The following is a 20,801-nucleotide window of genomic DNA, read 5'->3' as shown; positions in this document are numbered from 1 at the left end:
GGTTGTGAATCGACGGAAAAACTCGACTTTATTGCTGCACAACTTTTTTTACAGTACTTTTTGAAATGCCTATTGTGTCTGCTAAATCGTGCAATTTTAGCCTAAGGTCTTCCAGTAGAGTTTTATGGATTTTCACCACAATTTCTGGGGTGGTCACCTCATACCAGATTCTCCAAAAGTAAAATCTAACTTCGCTTTGATATTAGATGAAACACCCAATATATAATCGAAACGAATCTCACATGACGAGTCCAAACTCCATTGTTGATACTAATTAAAACTGAGCATACAGGGACAGTCAAAATATCTGTTAATAATACCACATAATTAAATTAAAGCAAAGGTGAAAGTTTATCGTTAGAAAGTCAGAGGACCCGCCAGTTAAGAGTGCTTTTGACTCATCTAGATATTCATGCTTTGAATGTGATTCATTTCATCCTAGAGGTTCAAAATCACTTTCTATACTCTTTTTTGCCAATATGTTTCATACGTTTGAGGCGAATTTTTTCTTTTCTTTTTTAGGATTATTCGATTTGAGATTTCTTGTTTGAATGAAATTTGTTTTAAAATTACCAAAAACTAACAGAAACATTACTTTGTGCACACATTATTCCTCATGATTCTAGTCTATAGCATTAGTAATGTTGACGAGGAACAATAACTTTTAAATCCAAAATACCTTTCCACCTCCCGAATAGGAAATTTTCTTAAATAGTGGTTGAGTAAGGAGTTAACAACAAGTTTGCAACTTCAATAATATAAGTCATTACGATAGAGCAAGCAAAAATAATAATTTTTCTTGATCATGCCTGAGAGCTCCCTTGAAATTTGCTATTATTCTGATGTTCCTATGATTCCAGTTTCATTAATTTAGTGGATATTCATACGGTGATTTTCAAAGATTATCAAAAACTTTTAACCACGTATTCTACATTGAAAACAATAATGGTTAATACAAACAGATTTCAAAAAGCTTCTTTGACAAAATACTGGGTGTTCAAGTTTTATTGTTACACTCATAACTTTTCATGAGTCTTGGAAGATTACCCGAATATATTATAGACAAGATAACTAGTGGCCTGCTGTCGATATGCAAATATGAAGATGAATTTTCTCTTTTTGAACGAAATACACATTTACTTACCTTATCATTGATTTCTCTAATACCTTGAGCTTGGGGAAGGTGAAATAAGAACTTATTATTTTCTCATCAGATTCTATTACCAAAACCACAATTAAACATTATTTACATGTTATTTACCTAGGTATTAAAACAATTTCACATCACAATTCATCAGCACCCGAGCCATAACAGTCACATTGAGCTCTGGATAACATTCTTTGAGGACGTTTCGTTAAAAATATTAATATTTCTCACAGAGCAGAAAATTTCAGTTTTGTATTTAAATTTTTACAATATTGCCTAACAAGTGGATTAATTACCATTGTACATAGATACCTATCACACACATAAATTAAAATAAGTGCATGTTCCTCAAACACTTTACAGTGATCATTTACTCATCATTGCACAGTGATCTTGGAATAGGATTTTATGGTTATGATATAATATGTTTAATATAATAAAAATAATAAGACAATAACATAACACTCTACTCATGTTACACAGGGCGTATCAGAATTGTTTTGCCACCTGCTTGCTATAGGTTCCTGCGACCGAAATAAGAAATAAAGTTTGTATAAACAAATGTCTAATTGCCCCTTAGTTACGAGATACAGGGTGTTAAAGTTTAAGAAAAAAAAGTTTTTATTTTTTAACTTCCAAACGGCTTAAAAATGTTTAACCAAATTTTGTTCATAAGTTTAGCATATCGGTAGGTATAATTTAAAAAATCATCAGCTTTAACTATTCGCCAGTGGCGGAGATATGGGCGTCATGTGTCCTTTTTAGTTAAAAAAAATTGCAACACTTTGTCGTTTAGTCATTTTTTTTTTATTAAGTGCATTTTTACAACTCAAGTAAAAAAAAGAAGTTTTTAATATTATCATTTCATATGCTCTTGAGATACTTAAAACAAAATTTGGGTGTAAATTCAATATATAGACGCTTAGAAAACCAAAAACTCCTAGACTTTATAAATCAGCCAGTGGCGGAGGTAAGTACGCCACTGCCTGTATCGCGAAACTAAAGGGCAACTAGACATTTGTTTATATAAACTTTATTTCTTATTTCGGTCACAGGAACCTACAATAAACAGTTGGCGGAAAAATTCTGATACATCCCGTATATACCTACCATAAATCCGTGTACAAACGACTTCAAATGAAGTACAAGTACGTTTCTTTATTTAAAAAAATGTGTAGGTACCTAATTATATAACAATATTTACATTGAATGTAATACTTTCAATTTTAAGAAAAATGTTTCAGGTTCTAAGGAATTCCTGCTTTAACTTGAAAGTGCCTCTGAAATTCACAACGGTTAATCACATTTTCATCTATAAATATAGTATTTTGTTAATTTCACGGTGTTAAAGTGCGCAAATATTTCATATTGCATATTTATAAGTCACGAAATTTTCTATCTCGCCGGACATGTATGATTTACCTACTTGATATATATTTACTAAGATTAATAAAATATTCTCAAGACAAATCGATTCGTAAATATATTTTTACAGATTTTTGGCGTACCTGCTTGTGTTTTCGAAATCCTTATAAGATTTGGAGACCATCAGAAAATCGAAATCCAATTAAACCACCATGTAAAGAAGAACAAAAACCTACGAAACTAATTTTGAATTCGACTCATATCATTTTCTATAAACCCAAAATTGCAGCAAAATCCATTAGTCCAAATATGGTGAAATATTCTGATGCATTTGCACATAGAATTTCGAAAGTATTACATCTACATAAATCCGAGGTTAATAGACTTAAGGTACCTTTTAAGTCCGTATCCGCTGGACGGCCTACCTGGTACATACTTGGTACTTACTAGGTAGGTATAATTTATTTACATATTAAGTATTTTGTTCAAAAATTATAGAATGTTTTTTAGAGGATCTGAAGGTGGTATAGTTTGAGGGTGCAAACCCTAAATCATTAGAAAATATTCGAGTTGTAAGAGAGGTTTAAATTACTTTAAAATAGCTTCATTTGTATGTAACTAAGAGAGTGTCAGGCCTTTTTGATCTGACCAACCTCGCGATAATATTCTTAGAATTAGAGGCACTTTGATAAAGAACTAAACTATGAGGTAAGGAAGTGACAAACCAGGCCTTCTTTTATATCATTTATATGCATTTTATCTTCATAAAAGGGTACCTATATATGCATATTTGAATGTAATCGAACTATGCACGCTAACGAAAGCTTGATGAATGTATAATCTGGTAAGTAACAAATTATTGTCAGGTCGGACAAGGGTTAATGGACTAGCTATACTGTGACACCTGTCAATCTAGCAAGATTGATAAAGTGACAACCAATGGCATCGAAAGAAAATTTTATGAACAGCTGATAATATGACAGATTTGCCACAATCAAAGGTGGAGCGTAATTTCAATTGATGCATGCAAATTGCATCATCTCAGGCAAACTTTATAGGTCATTCATATTAAAATAATTCCATTTGTAAATATAATGAAAAATTGAGGTCTTCTATTAATATTATTGCTGAGATTTCGTTTGACAGCTAAAAGTAAATTTTAACAATATTATTGTTAATCGTAACAAATGTGGTGGCCAGAAACAGTTAGAGATATTGTTGTGGTCAAATAAGATCATACAGTCTTGCGCTGTTAGATCAACGGTTCTAAAATTTCGGGAAACTCTCGATTAGTACTTCCAAAAATTCCCCCAGGAACTTGACGGCGGATTGAAGCAGCTGTTAGGCTGGTATCAATCCTTGGTAATAAATCGACTCAAAAATTGGTGTTCAGGTTAGTTCAGCAGTGTTCAGATGACACATTTGACCTACTCCGATTACCTGTAGTGAACATCAGGTCCAACTTAAGTCGTCTCGATGCAGCTCCCAAATAAATTGAAAACTCAATTTGAAAACTGCGATTTCAAGTACCTACAGTATGGGTTTGATTGAGCAATGTGACATCCATTAAGCTATCCACTAAGCATGGAGAAAAAAGATAATATTCAGGTTGCTCTTTGAACTTTTGACTGCAAGGTTGTGGTAACAGTGTTGATAAAAAGTTAATTGTCAAAAAAGAGCTTTCAGAACGTTAACGCGATCAGCAAAATCCATTTTAGTGGGTTTTTCGACGACACTTGTCACAAAACAATAATTTTAATTTGTCAACTTAAAGTTTTGACCTATTAAGTCCACTTTCGCTTTGAACAAAAGTGAGTTTGAAGCCAGACAAAAATAGCATGTGAAAATGCCTTAGCGTATCATGAAAATATTCAAGATAGCTGCGACAGAAAATTGATCCAATCGGAAGTATCTGCATTCATCCGGGCTTCTGCTGGCTATATAAATATTTAGTTATACCCTGCACTGGTGGTTAATTCAACTGAACGATTCATGTTTAATACGCAACTTATTATGTATATTCTTTGCGTCTTCAAATATGATTTTAAAACGCTAGTTTTTTAGCCAATCAAAACCCAAATTTTAGCACCTATACATTCATAAAAAAATTCGCATCAATTCATTGATGCATAAGATCTTTTTCAAAAAATCGGCCTGTTTTGAAACCTCCAAACCTCAAAATATAACGATATGAAAACAAATGAACTATCAAACAGGAGATTTTTGACACGGTTCAGTAATTGAACCAAAATAAAAACTTCGCAAATGAAGTAAAAACAAAATTGTTCCTTTTCAACCCAAAAATATATTTCAGCCTAAAAAAATAACAAACTGGCTAAGTCGATTGGAAGCAATTGATTATCACAACTGTTTGTCCAAAGATGTGGCGTTCGATTAATGTAACAGGCAAAAACTCTTTATAGATCTGCACTTAAACGCGGCACCAACTATTCAATTATTCCATTTAACACATTTTTAAACATTTTAAAACATTGCCAACAAGATATGAGCCTCGGGAGCACCATGCTAGAAACGCATTTTGTTGAATAGTAAGTGCATAAATTTTAAATGTATATTATGAATTTGAGAAATGTGTATAAAAAATTTAAAAAATCTTTTGATAAAAACAAAAAAAAATTGTAATAATAGAAAAATGCTAATAATGTATAAGGTATCACATAAAGAATTACGGTTAAAATATTGTTATCTATTTACACTCGGCTGTACACATATACGAGGATCAAGTTCCCAAGGAGCTTTTTTACAAACATTCCCTATCGATTTAATTTAAATTAGATTATAAATAAATAATCCGGTCCGGCATATTATCCTCAATATATTTTAAGTCGCAACAAATTTAATCTGTAATATAAAACGATACAAACAAAAGTAATGCACCAAAAATTGCTCAAGTTCTTAGAAGAATATTAAATGAAGGTTTAAGAATTAAACAAATCCACACTACTGGAGTTTTAATCTAAATTTAATGAACTAAAATACTTCCGAGACACGCACTATAAAAGAGCCAACAACAACATACATTCGCCCAAAAATAAAGATTTTTATTCATGATCTTCATAGCCTATTGCTACCCAGGTACGATATTACCAGACCGGACGTTAAATGTAATATAAAATCATGAGGATTTGTTACCATTTAACGCCATCCTTGTGGCGTTCACCGCTGCCCGCTCAGCTACTTCGGCAGCCATTTGTTGCATACCGGATTCGACGAACATTTGCATGACGGATTTGAACAGCTGAAAAAGTACACGCAGATATAAATTATATAATCTCGTCGTTATTCAGTAAGCAGCTAAATTAAGATCATAATATAAAAATAAAGAAATATTACGTTTCGGTAATTCCGAAAAAAAAACTACCCAATAAAAGCACAACTTTAGAAAAACTATTACCAAAATGCATGCAATAAGAATACAATATATGGCTATAATACATACTTCGTTTTCTAAGCCTTCTCTTTTTAAAATATGACCGCTAAATGAGAAGATGCACATTTTAAAATTGTGATAACGAACATACAAATGGCAAAATCCAAATATTTTTAATTTAATCTGATTAACATCTTTAAAATTTGATTTGTACAATGTAATACTCACGTTTTCCCATATGAAGTTCGCCGTTTCATCGATCGTTACCCCAACTTCTCTCATCTCTCCACTATACCTGTAAATATGGAAATGTATTTTCATTTATTTTGCTTTAAAATGAATAAATGCATCTAAAAATTTTTTCACCAACTCATCCAAGGTTAGTGGAAGAATTAAAAGGCTTCTTTCCAAATTATGATATCAGACGAAGGTCAGATGCATTTCTATAAAAACATGACAGTGACACTTTTATATGGATAACCCATTATTGTAGTAAGATCTTCGTATTTTTTCGTTATAGCACAAAAACCACCATGTTGGACATCCAATTTGTGGCACTCTGTACACTTTTAAATTAGATAAACTATATACGTTACGGGTAAAGATAGTTTAACGGGTAGGCATTTTCATATAACCGGCATTTCAAGTTTGAAAACAAAATTGGTTCATTTGCGAGGGCAAAATCTTTTTTAAAAATCACAAAAATATCGTCCAAAAATATATATGTCCATCTGATTATGCCATATTAACTTTTTGCATATATCCGTTCCCTAATGAAACATAAGTATATTCCGTTAATACTGCATGCAAATTCACAGAATAAAATCATGAAAGAATTCATAGGTATTCTCAAACTTTAAAATTCGATTTTTTAAAAAGACACACAATGTACTAAATATCCCTAGAATTAAATATTGCGCTTCAACTTATTATATATTTTTCATTCAAACTCTTTTATTTTCTTATTTTCCTGTAACTAAACAAATTACAAAGTGATAGTAATTTACCTGACATAGGCCCACGTGGCGAGTGTGATGAATGATACAGCCATACCCATATTGCAGATATTGGCCAACGAGTATAAACCAAACAGTCCAAACAATCCAGATGCAATGTAGAAAGCGACAGCCAAAGCAAAGAATACTGCGGGAGTCCTCGCTGATTTGAAGATGTTTTTACCTTCATTGTGGGCTTTGAACTGAAGGAATGTATCTTCAATGTCCTGTGAGAATAGCACAATATGAGAATAAAACTTAAAATTCAAAATTCAATTCAAAAACTTCAAACCTTTTCTAATTGTTCCTTATACAAAGCGCTAAATTCGTCACCGCCCATTTTCTTCTTCTTCTCAAACTGTTCAATGGCTTTGTCCTTCACTCTCTTATGTTCTGTTTCAATAGCATCAGTTTTGAGGTAAGGTTTGGTGCCACCGCACACATCTTCCATCAATTGCACGTAGACGTCTTTTGCATCTGCAACGGCTGCTAGGTTATTTGCTTCAGCTGTAGCCTATAATAATTTCAAACATTTTGAAATAGTTGTAGGTATCTAATATTATTTATAACTTACTACAAGCATAGATTTTGGTTCAGGAAGATCATCTCCCTCATAGATTTGCATGTATGATTTGCAGTATTGTACAAAATCTCTTACTTTAACTTTCTCTCCATTGATTTTCTTCAGTACTAAGTTCTCTGGGGCCAGAATCATAGGTACTAATATCTTTAAGTTGTCTTTAAAATCCTGATCAATTTCTAAAACATTTTAAATTACAATGTCACTATATTTATTGTCAATAATCTTGCCTGCAATCAAAATATCTACAAGACAAAATTATTAAGAATTATTAATATCATGAAAAAACAAAATTTTATTGGCCCAGATTAAGATAATTAGAAGCAACATAAATTACTTCACAAAGTCCAAAATCTCCCAGGGACAAACCACCAAATCACTCTAAGGGTTTAATTAATTATAATTGTACTAAAGTTAATATAATTAATGTTTGAATGAGATAAAAATTAAAATGAATATGAAAAATTATCGTTCACAATTAGAAAAACATAATTCAGGAGGCGAAACTTGGTTGACTTTGAAAACATCGATATTTTAATTTGATTTACAATTACTAATTTATATATACATATATGAATTTTAAAAATTTATTCGTACAATTAGAATCTGTCAGTACAATTTTAATTTCGACTAATAAAAAATTCATTTTACAGTTTTCTTACACACGTTTTCATACAATTAAGCTTATCTTTTTGTATGGCGACCTTAAAATCTTTAAAATATGGAAGAAAATAAAATGTTTAGTTTGATCTTAAATTTATTGCAATAGTAAGATCATTCCGGAGTAATTCGTTATTGCGAACATCAGCATGCTAAATTTAGACCACAGCAATCCCAAAGAATTTTGCCACTAGTTCGCTTCAGGACTTTATTTTGTACAGTACTGGTAAAGTTAGCCGGATTATTTTACATTTACAAACTAACGGATGATCTTCCCCTTTATCGTTGAGAAATCTCTTGATTCACATGAATTGATTTAGAAATAAATTCTAAATTCTGCGATTTTAATATGAAACCCAAAACAGTTAAAATAATCCAAATTTCTTTTCAGTACACCATTAAAATTGGCCTTAAAAGAATGCAATAACTTACCAGATAGGCGCCCATCAAAGGTAGGACTGGTAGCCACCTTAATTCCAGGATGGGGCATAAGAAAACAAGCAATTTCCGAAAAACAAGACCTGATATGTTTGCGCAAAGATTGTAACTCTGTATGTTGATGATCGCTAACTTCTAGACGTTTTTGAAGGATCTGTTGACCGCCCACTGCCCCATAGGGAGCCTCGTATGGAAATCTCCAATCTCTCACCAGGAATTGAAGTCTTTGGAATGGCGTTTTCCCGGAGTCTGCTAGGGCCAGGCGCCCATATTCCGTAAAAAGCTACATACATATTATTAGTACTAAACTTTATAGTACACGCTTTAGAGTAACTAGCTATAATCCCACAAAATGTCTTTCATTTTTAGGAATTCTTATAATTAACATATAAAAACTATTTTGAAAAATGGCCTTTATGTGTTAATTATACTGCCAAACATCAGGTGTAAAATAGAACAATTTATAAAGAAATTTCACTTGAAACACACATATATCCAATTATAAATAAGATCGTTACACAATGCATGCATAGACTTTGTGTCAACATTGCACCTCATATTCTTAAAATGACTAATTATATTTACATATAACCAGTGACCGTTAATACAGCGCATTACACACGAAACAAAAATCAATGTCAATGCTATGATTTAAGACTTTTACCAGTGATTTTTAATAGCTAGATCCACTTACAGTAAACAATTACGTAAATGAAAATAAAAATATACCTGTAGGTGTTGAAGGTCGTCTTCTTGTATATTGGTGGATAAATTGTAAATTTGAACTGAGCTTATCATGGTACTTAAGGCAAAGATGGTGGCGCATTCTTTAACTGTACTCTTGCTATCCCATGTGCCCTGGGTATCTAGCAGGATTATTGCAATCTACAAAAAGCAGAATTAAAAACACATTATTTTGCTGATCTTATCCTTACAATTTTCTTGACAATTTAATTTAACAAAAGCTTTCAATGTTTATTAGCAGGACTAATTTCAAGGTAGTATTTGAACCAGTACAAACCTTTTCGCCTGTCGGAAGTTCGGATAGAAAAACTTCCGACCACATCAAAATGCCAGTGGTATCACGTTCAGAACCGCCTCTCCATGAGAAACCTTCTAATGGGGTGTCTACTGATCCCATCCATTCTGACGTATTTTGTTTGTGGACATACTGAAATGCAAAGAAAATATATGCTTGTTTAGTGGAATATACTCAACCAATATAGAAATAGTAAATAATAATTTAATGTACTTATTATATCAAATCCAATTTAATCAATAGGTATTTCTTAATGGAACTACATAAAATACATGTAGTATTTTTGTAATTTATTTTAACAAGAAAAGTAGTTATCAGGAAGAATTATCCATTGTTTAATTAAATAGGATATAGAACAACTGTAATCTTGTAGAAGTAGGTATTCACTTAATTGACACACATATATGTATATTATAGTTGCACATGATTTTTATCATTATTTCATCATCGTTTAAATACCACTTTTTTTCCTACTTAAATTAGTTTTGTATTATACATTATTTATTTTTTATCTCTTATAAAGGACAAAATCTGAATTTTTTTTGTTAATGGAAAATTTACTGAAAGTGCTCCTCACTAGTGTAAAATTGACTTGATACTTTTTTAAAGAGACTGAATTTCAAACAGAATTAATTTTGATGTGTTTGTTATTTTTTGCACTTGAACTAATCATAAATATGATGAAATTTTGGTGTTTAACCTATTTCTAGATATGTATATAAAAAAGATGTAGTGAAAACACCTTACATTAACCTTCCTGTGGAAAATTATATACATCTAACTTTGAGCTACTACTGGATTATTTAATCTTTCAACCTGAGCACATCACACCTCCTCTGGGTTAGAGTGGCACCCAAGAAGGAATTAACCTTACAATACTTGTTTTATTTATTACTTAGCAGATATGCCTATGAATGCACTAATCATGAATGTTTATTCAAAGTTGAAGCATTGGCATGGTCATAAATATGAAAAATAAGAAGTTAATAAACAACAGTGCCATTTTAAAGTAATATGCTGTATTTTTTCTATAATCTTATCTTAATCAATGCTGCTACATATATGAATAACAAATTAATGTTAAGACATCAAAAGTAAAATGTAGATAAATTAATAAGTACCTACCTTGGAATTCATGTATCGAAGAAAGAAATCCAACAAAAAGGACTTTCCATGCCTGAATGCACCGGCGACTGAAACAACCACAACATATCTATCTTTGATCTCATCCTTTAAAAGCACCTTCCTCAATGCCTCTTCATCTAACTTAAAAGAATGATCATCATTGGCAAGTATTATTGGAACAGAATGAGGACTGGTCATAGTTTCCTCCACATCTGAAACCTCTGATAATAACGTGTTAGTAAATCCGTGGACCCTTGAACTTATTACCTATAATTGACATTGGAAGGCATTGTTACAAAGTTAGATATGACGAAAGAAACAACCTTATACCCAGCATAACATGAGGTTGATTTTAAAAGCATAATTATTAGATTTTCTAACACTTTGCAGTGTTAGAAAACTATTAATGAATTAATTACTGGTTAACTTATAAATAGTTTAAATTTGAAATCCTAGATTGGAACATTGTTTTTTTTGTACCTGATGAAAATTAGAAGATAAAATTTAATTACCTTCAACAGATGATCCATCGTTTACGATAAGTTTGCTCCGTTGTCTTATCTCACTCATGTTGTATAAAAATAAAAATTATATAAAAATTTCTCGGAAAACGTCCCCAGTTCCAACTTTTCTATTGTTGAGCTACGTTTCCGTCCCTCACGCAAGCAAACACGCAAAAAGCATAAGGATGATGACGTTAGAAGTGACACTGGCGGACTGGAGTTGTTGTGACGTTAATGCAAGTGACGTTGACATCCCATGTCTAATAGAAGCTCTGTTTTTTATTAAATAAACACAGAATCACAAGGCAGTGAAGAGAATGTAGATTTTGTAAACTATGCAGACCTTTTCAATCCGCATATACATACGAGATTCCAGCTCTGCAATGCTATGTGGCACTATGTATAAAACAACAAGAGTTGAAGTCTGTTAAATTGAAAAAAATTAAGTTTTCCTAGCCTTGGAATATGTCGTGCTCAGCATTACAACCTTGTGTTTTGGTTTTTAAAATATTAAGGAGAGTAAAAAAGATCTATTAATCTTATATAAGATCTATTATCTTTAAAATTTCAGTTTTCCCTGTACTAGTAGACTCTAGTAGCAGACTCGGTCTACATATGTTTTTGTTATAAATTAGTTATTACAAAGGTACAGACAGACAAGTTCTATCTAATCCTTTGATCTTCCCGCCGAATTCATAATGGTTGCGTTACTAGCAATCTGCACCAACTTCTAAATAACTTGCGCCAGTCTGGTGAACCCGAATGATTGAAACAAATGGAACCAATAGTTCACAGACGTGGGGCCAAAGCGCCCGAGATTTTGCATGTCAACACCGTCTTGCTCAAGCCGTGGTGAGCTAATCCCTATATCCTCCATAAATCCACCAGTCGTAACGTAACTTAAGCCAAAACGTTGGTTAAATTGACGATTTTTCACACAAAACAATAAATTTAACCAAAGCTTGTATATCGATGAAGAATATTATTTTGGATGCCCCGAAAAAGGAAGCCAATTCGCTAACCACTCTTTGAGCGTAAGAAAATCTAAGTGTGGCACAAATTGGGCTCCTACTACTCAAAGTTTTAAGATATTACAAAATACAGATCTCCTCCTAGCTCATACAAGGCAAAATTGAGTGTTTTCTATTGTAATTTCATAAATAGCTCGAAATTGGTTCGAAGAGTCGAAAAAGCTTCTAAATTGAATAGCGACCAGCCACATGCCTACCACAAAGGTAGGAGGTCCCACTTTTGGTGGGAGGGGCTAACGCTAAAAAAATATCGGACTGTAGATTAGGGAAACAATCGAGAAGTTTATACTGGGTGTCCCAGATATTTTAAAAGGTTTAAACCCAAACGAGAGACAAGCTGGATATAACGTTAAACATACGAGGTGCCTTAAAAAAGTGCATCACCATTCAACTTTTTGTTTTAAATGGCACCTCCCGTAAACGTTTTCACATTTTTGGATTTATATCTAAATTCTAATAGCACTTCGTGCAGCAAATAATATTCAAAATTTCAACCGGTTTGCTATGTCAAAGTGTCTGGTACTGGCATGGAAGAAATGAGACCATCATCTATTGAATACTAAGCTATCTGCACTTCTATTTTTTATTTCCCGGCGACGAATCCTTTCTTCCACGAACGCCGTACAAAGCAAATATGATTGCACAAACCGCATGTAGAGGATTGAATAAATAAAAGGCCCCTAACAATTATTGGAATAAGTGTTTGTCATTTTAACCCATAATAATATTACGGAGTGCACAAAGCCCCTATGGGACGACGCTGTGCCAATACATGAGACTTGAACGGATGAATGGGACCGTTGCATATTGATTTAGGTCATAGCTGAGGTCATAGCACTGCTTGAGAAATTTGGGAATTAGGTAGAATACATAATGAAAGTTATTTTTACTGGACTATAGTTTTAAAGTGCAATAATTTGACAATTAAGTTATTAATGAAGAATTGTAATATAATATTATGCAGTATAAAATTATACGTAACACAATAATTCATACTTCAGAATAAATTCGTACTTATCAAATTTGATTTATAACTAGTTTCTCTTCTAACATCTCCAGATTAATTCAGATTCATCCTTGTTTTCTGATAGCTCTCTATCAATGTCACCTGATAATTAATTTTTTTAAATTGGCAAAAGCGAGTAAATTGAAAAATAAAGAACACAAATGTGAATCATTAGCCATTAACTAGCTGTTCCATATAACATTATATGCATTTTACAAATCAGAAACCGGCAACAACCGAAAATTGAAAATTATATAAGAAATTTTGGTATCACCATAAAGCACTTCAAAAAACCTTTAATTTCATATACCATTCGACATCCCTAGCCATTTAAAATTTTGGGGGTGGTTCTCCCCTGCCCAGGAAAGGAAGGAAATCACCGTCAATTTTTAGTATAAAACTTCCACCACCATATTAAAGTTGACGTGTCCGGGCATTTTTGCATAATTTCTTCATAAACCGAGAAAAGAGCTCTGTTTCGTTTTATTTACCGCATCCTGTATATGTACCTGATGGTGCTAATCGATTGCTTTATCACTCAACATCTCATGTTTGAAAAGATACTATATAATATCTCACCGTAGCAGTAAAAAGTTTTTAAATTTACACGGCAATCAAACACGAAATCTTCGATTTTAAAGTGAGGTAAGAATTTGAGACATCGTATTATCGCAATATACTTATATTCATATAATATATGATTTAGAACAAATATTTAAACCTGATTTAAGTATAAGCAGATTATAATTCATATTTTGAAATTAGATCCTGTATTTGTTCATTGGTAATCTCGACTTTCTGGGATTTTTCTCGTAGATAGTCGATGAGTTTCCATAAGCCTGAAAGTAGAAATAAGGCACACCTCAGTTTTCTGGCAAAATTGGTATGCTAAAAATAGACATTCGATATATTTGCGTGTTCTTGTCTTCACAAAGGTTACAGAATATTAATTTCAAGAACACGGGACTTAACAATAATAATTTTATTGAGACGTTGAATTTATTGTGTTGTTACTTCAAGCTTCCCACATTCATAGTAAACCTTATATTTCACTTATCGTTCTAGATGGTACGTGATTAGTACGTGATTAATTACCGTTCTAAGATGGCAAGTAAATTCTGTTAGCTCTAATAACTTGGAAATATATATATCTTAACGAATTCTAAATGGACATAGTAAATACTCAAAAAAATAGGTCATATAAAAGATATAAGTATTATAGGTACTTACAATCTTTATCCTTGAAATCCATAAACATGGTCAAAGCAGAAAATCTGGGCACTTGCGTCAGATGGTATAAAAACCCATAAACGTCGTCTCCACTCACGATAAAACCGTCTGACAAAACCTCCAAAATACTGCTGAAAACGGTGCTGTCTAATGACTCTTTGAATAATTTGGGAATTTCATTGGGATCTATTTGTTTCAAATACTCATATTTATTGTCTGCAGTCTTTAAGGTCTTCCACATGCTGTAAAACTGAACTGACGTTTTGGGAATTTCTAATTTCGCCTCCTGAGAAGATTCCTCAATTTTTATGTTTTTAGTGTCTTTTAAGCATTTGTTATGTAATTTGGTAATAAGTATGTTTTCAGTGTTTTTATCTTCCTTAGGTTTGATTTCTGCTACTTCAATTTCTTGTACTATTAGCTTCTTTCCTAACCCATTGAGATCATCACTAATAATGTCACTAGGTTGATGTAAGTCAGGCAACAAGCTTTCATTTAAAATGTCATCAATTTCATTTTTGGCTTTTACTTTGTTATTTTTAAAGGCAGAAGTTTTCTTTATGGTCTTATCACGGGAACCTAAATCTTCTTCAAAATTAACCCTTTTTACGTGCTCTACAACATGCTTTTTCACTGCCTCAGGCTTATTCGATGGTTTCTCTAAAACCTCATGTATTTGCTCAGAGACGCTGTTACTCTCAGAAACTTGAATCTTGACAAGAGGCTTTTTAGAACGTAGATGTGGGGGTTTCTTTATTGCGTTAATATTCACAATCTCACATCCAGGATCTGGCCAAGAGGATCCGGCACTTGAATCCAGTGGCTGATTATTACTGATACTTCCTATTGTAGGTTTTACAGTCTGTGGTTTAGTTCGGGAAGCTAGAAATTTTGAGATTGGACGACTGGAGTTCTCTATGGCGGTATTGTTGGTGCTCAATTTCTTCCTAACCCTCTCAAGAGCGGCCTTTGTCTCTGTATTCTTGGGTTCGTGGCTGAGCGCGAGTTGTAAATCACTAATTGCCAGCTCAAATTTCCCTAAAGATTCTCGAGCTGAAGCTCGACGTTGCAGAGCCTTGACGTACGTGCTATCTAGCCTTAAAGCTAAAGTGCAATCTGCTTCTGCTGCTATAAAGCTAAAATATGATAGCAACATATGAAGTGAAAATAATACTTGAGACAACATTGTTAAAAAATTAAATTGCATATACCATTTATCAAAATAAAAAGGACCACTATACGTCATTGTCCATTACTCACATAGAATGGCCCCATTCGACAGAAGTAGTAGTGCATCTATTGTAGAGCTGTGTAAAATTTGAAGCAAAAATTATACCAACTTCAGTTTAAATATTCTTGAGAGTAGTTTGTCATTCTGCAAAAGTCCTAATAGTTGCACAACTATTGATTCTGTCGAACAAGATCAATGTCAATAATTTGGTGATATAAAACTATTGCTATCACTTAAACCATTAGAGTTATGAGGTCAGTTAAATAAGACAACAGTTGCTAAATATAATAAACTAAAAAATAGTAAACTAAAATTCAAAAACGGTATAGCCAAATTTTATTTATTATTTTTCTACTTATTTCTCAATAAATCCGTTCCGGAATTAAATATTTTTATGAAAATTACGGAGCGTAAAATAGATGTAGAGACACATCTTTTAAGAGGGAAACAATGTTTTTTATTTCATCAATGGCGTCACAATTGATGCGGCCCTGAACATTTTAAACGAAAAACATGATATGCCACTGGCTAAAAAAAATTCCGAATACTCCATATTTCTGTGAAAAAAAGGTTTCTTAAATATTTTTCATAACATTATCCGTTTTCATGGAAAAAAATTGAAAAAACATTATTTTCTATCTAATATTAAAACTACAAGATCAAATTAGGTGCATTACGTTAGTTATAAAAGAATAATTAGATAAGGTGTTGAAAATGTCCTCTATCTGCAATAACTAGTGTATTTTGATGTGTGTATTTGATACTGTATTTTCATTGTGTTAAACGAATGAATTATGCAATTTCTTAGTTGTACAATTTTGTATTTAATTTTTTTTGCACGAAAACTGTAAACATTATGAAAAATATTCAAGAGACCCTTTTCATAGAAATATGTAGAATACAGAAAAGTATGTTTGTTAAAAAAAACAGTGGCGTATTATATTTCTCGTTCAAATTGTTTAAAGTTGCATCAATGAGGACGCCATTAGTGAAATTAAAAATAATGTTTTTCACGTAAAAGATGTGTCTCTACAACCATTTTATGCTGCATAAGTTTCATACAAATATTTAATGCCGGAACGAATTTATTGGGAAAAACCAAAAACAAAGATAATTTTCTTATCATTCTGTATTTCAGACAGAAAGCGAAAACTGACTGATGTTCATATGAATGTTTTTCTTAAATTCACCCCCTAAAATTTTTTACGTACTATTATGAAACACTCTGTATATTCCTATCATAATTTACTTTACGAAAGCTATTCATTGACGAATACTACTGAACAAGAACTTACCTGTTTTTCTTTAAGTAACATAACCCCCTATTTGCGTAATAGATGGGATCGTATGCATAACAATTAATGGCCTTAGTGTAACATTCCATAGCTTTGTCCCAATCCTTTGCTTTAAAATAAGCATTTCCCTAAAGAATTTTTAGAATAAGACAATAAGACATCTGCCACGAATCTGTGTATAGAAACTTTTTATAAACATTAGTTAATTTATATTAAAATACGAGAATATAGAGACTAAAAAACGGAATATGAAGATTATGGAATTAAAAAACTGCAATATGTGTAAAAATAATGCAGTTTACAACATTCCCTTATGTAATTTTCTGACCGCATCTCTTTTTTATAACTGGGAGAATTCCATTCACCACCTGTTTAACAGTAAAAATCAGGTATTTTTATCGTAATAAGTTGTTTATAAGTAAACGTTGAAAATTTGTATCAACCATTTCGAACGTGATAAAGTTTCTATCAATGTCTACAAGCCAAAAATACTATAAAAATGTTATAAAAATACGTATAATTTGGATCATAAAATTCTTCTTCAAATGTAACTCGTGCATTAAAAATTCTAGGTAATTTTAAACCAATATGTATTCATGTAATCTAGATCAGAAAACAGCACTTGTGTACTACAGCCACCCGTGCTTTTTTCATCTTAAATTGCATTTATATAAAATGTCCTAAAATGAATCAATATTTCTAATTTTAATGCACTTATTATATTATTTATATACGATTATATGAGTATTACCTTCTCTTTATGTACAATGGCTTCATCTCTTGATCCTTCTTCGAATTCATCTGTTAACTCTGAGTCGTCTTTGTAATCATCATCCACATGTTCGCATTCCAAGTCCGCGTCGAACTTTTCCCATTTTGCGTAATCAGTGGAGCCTGTTTTGGATATTTTGGCCTTTTGCTTCGTTTTCGTATTCAGTTTTGGGGTCTTGGGTTTACCAGTGTTCATTTTTGGTTTCTGTAATAAATTGATAAGTAATTTGTTAAATCACCAATTATTATCAAGATTAATTGAGGAAAAAATACTTTGCTGGTAACGAAAATATCCATTGATGCAAATGATATTGTAAGTCGCCCTATACATATATAAATACGTATATTCAAGAATTGGTAAGGTCGCTAACAATCTTTCTTTCAAATATACCTACTTTAATGCACACATAAGCAAAAAAAGGACAATTATTTGTTACACAAATGTTTAACAGAAAATATACGTTACAAAATGTGAAAAAATCTCATATATAAAAGTTAAACGTTTAAATTTTAAATTTACAAAAAAAGAACATAACAGAGAAAAACTTATCACTTACAGAACTGGCTTTAAATTTTTCATCAAGTAATCAATATTTATTGAACTTTCTTTATCGATCTTGTTGACCAGAAAACACAAATACCTTAGTATGCGACAATTCTTACCCATTGAAAATTGCTGTCTAAACAAGTTACTGTTTAAAAATTGTAATAAGTGGTAATTCGTCCCTGAATTCGAATGCATACTTAGTTAAGAAAATTATACTAATACACTTCATTTCCACCCCTCAGTGTTAAAATAAAAGGTTGCAAATTCGCACAAGCAAAAATAAAAACATGAGAATTTTGGTTTTTGCTATTTATTTGGTTAACTTAGGAATTTTGGCCAAACAAAATAATTAAACCTCTGTTTTGGTTGTTTTGCAGACAAACAAATTCCAAAAGACTTTATTTTTGGAATTGGAACATCGACATTTCAAGTAGAGGGCGGGTGGAACGAACATGGCAAAGGCGAGAGCATATGAGACACCTACTTTCATGATCAAAGTAAATGTTATTTTACAAAAATTTAATTAATGAACTTGGCCTTTTAAATGCCAAAGAAAACGGAGATGTGATTTGTGATTCCTACCGCTTCTGGAAAGAGCATGTGAAAAATGCTAAAGTCGTAGGCCTTGGCTATTACCGATAATTGATTAGTAAAAAAAATACTTGAGATGCAAGAAACGTTATTTAGAATTTCAATTGCCTAGTCGAGAATACTGCTCAATAGAACATTTAACAACATTAACCAAAAGGGCTTAGATTATTAAAGTATGTATTACCTAAAAGCTTTCAAAGCTATTTTGATCAACAAGAAATTATTGTTTCAGGCTTTGAAGAATGCAAACGTAGAACCTATGATAACAATCTACCAATGAAGAAGAGCCTGAACACGTTTTATGTGGTACAGGTACAACAAATTTTCCCTCAAAACTTTTCACACAGTTTTATTACTAACATCCAAAGCCCTTCCAATTTTTCTAGTAGAAGTACCTAGATTTTCCTCTATTATGTTTAGCATATTTTCTTCCAATTCTGCCATTCTCACTGTAACTGGTCTTCCTGCACCTCCACTTCTTTTAATGTACCTATGTCACAATGACGTAGATGAATTCTTTCGAACATTTTTCGATTGAGAACATTACGATTCGGAAATCGTTCAATGTAAAAATGCCTGGTCCGCAACTAATTTCCATTGGCAAGTCCATACATGAAGTGCATGTCAGTCATTTCAGCATTATTATACGTATTCACGATAAAAAAGTAACAAATTTGGAAACGTATTCAAATTAAATAATGTTCAACGTGTTTACTAGAGTTGTTTTCAAGATTCACACTATCTTGCTACGCTTATTTTAACCATTTTAATAAAAAAAGAAAAAATGAAATCAATAAACATTTATGGCCATCTATCTAGGGAATAAATAATTTTTCCTAAAATCGTCAAAGGACAAAAAATGCTTAAAATTACTTAGAGAATAGCCCCTCTAACTTTTTGCTTAACATTTAGGAAACACCCTGTATAAATAAATATAAAGTATTTTTTAACATATTATCTCTCTCTGTCTATCCTGCAACTGTTGCCTTACCTAAGTCTTTTAGTGGGGACTTTTAAATTTTCAACAAATCTGCAGTAAAAAAAACTAATTTATTACCTAACAAGATACTTCTCAATAGATTGGATTTGATTAATTCACATGGAAACACACAAATTTGCTTTAAAAAAGTCTAGAAAGATGTTTAATAGCTGAGATAAAAATCCACCTTTAAAATACCTCATACCCTCGAACATAATTATTTCATGTAGAGCTGAGTCGGCAGATGAAATAATCTATATCATAAATAAATGTTTTACCTACGTACCTTAGAGGTGTCTTCTTTGAGAAACTCGTCTTTGCGCTTCATTTCCTCCCCCCAAGTTTTCAAGTCTTTGTAGAAGTCTTGTAAATCAGACGAATTTTCTTTGAAATATTTCTGAAGCAAAATCGGATTCATATTCCAAGATCTTGGTAATTTCAACTTCTAGTTTGAAAATCTGTTTAGTTTTATCGACCAAATAGTTTCATTCGAATCACATCGGTTCAGTTTTAATTTTATCAAAAAATCTAACAAAACAAAGATAAAACTCACAGAAAGTTAGGTTAGGGTTACGTTTTTTCTCGAATAAGGATTTTCGCTTTGAACTCTGTAATGTCAAATTAAGAGGAAAAATTGCAGTCTGCTCAAATTTAATGTAGTAGTGTGATGAACTTGTTACCCTAGTTTGTGGGATAGGGTAGCTAGTTCAGAACTTGTCAGCATTCTCAGGAATGTACACAAAGGAGGTTGTCTTCTTTGATTTCGTCTCTCAGCTTTCGTTTTCGGCTAAATTTTAACTGGTAAAATTTACATACACTTAAAAATGAATGTTGGACACTGTACGGTAAAATATAGACCGACATATTCAGAAACTCA

The 20,801-nt window shown here is 32.0% G+C and overlaps 2 protein-coding genes across 2 annotated transcripts; both read right to left on the bottom strand.

Moving 5' to 3' along the window:
* Positions 1-4,794: 4,794 nt before the first annotated feature.
* atl (atlastin GTPase) lies at positions 4,795-11,432 on the bottom strand. Its single transcript, XM_066403473.1, has 10 exons — positions 11,253-11,432; positions 10,741-10,961; positions 9,598-9,747; positions 9,306-9,461; positions 8,571-8,859; positions 7,473-7,657; positions 7,191-7,412; positions 6,911-7,125; positions 6,132-6,198; positions 4,795-5,771 (listed from the first exon to the last, which is right to left on the bottom strand). Exons 1-10 carry the CDS (start codon positions 11,308-11,310, stop codon positions 5,649-5,651), a joined length of 1,686 nt encoding a protein of 561 aa, XP_066259570.1. The 5' UTR covers positions 11,311-11,432; the 3' UTR covers positions 4,795-5,648.
* A 2,520-nt stretch (positions 11,433-13,952) lies between these two features.
* Positions 13,953-20,453, bottom strand: spag (spaghetti). The gene is made up of 5 exons (XM_066403472.1): positions 20,211-20,453; positions 17,788-18,012; positions 17,037-17,164; positions 14,511-15,646; positions 13,953-14,119 (listed from the first exon to the last, which is right to left on the bottom strand). The coding sequence occupies exons 1-5, from the start codon at positions 20,340-20,342 to the stop codon at positions 14,022-14,024; spliced, it is 1,719 nt and encodes a 572-aa protein (XP_066259569.1). The 5' UTR covers positions 20,343-20,453; the 3' UTR covers positions 13,953-14,021.
* Positions 20,454-20,801: the final 348 nt, after the last annotated feature.

The sequence above is a fragment of the Euwallacea similis genome, chromosome 29 (assembly GCF_039881205.1).
Source record: "Euwallacea similis isolate ESF13 chromosome 29, ESF131.1, whole genome shotgun sequence".
NCBI classification, from domain to species: Eukaryota; Metazoa; Arthropoda; class Insecta; order Coleoptera; family Curculionidae; genus Euwallacea; species Euwallacea similis.
The sequence above is the reverse complement of the archived record's forward strand: the minus strand, read 5'-3'. Positions and strand labels throughout refer to the sequence as shown.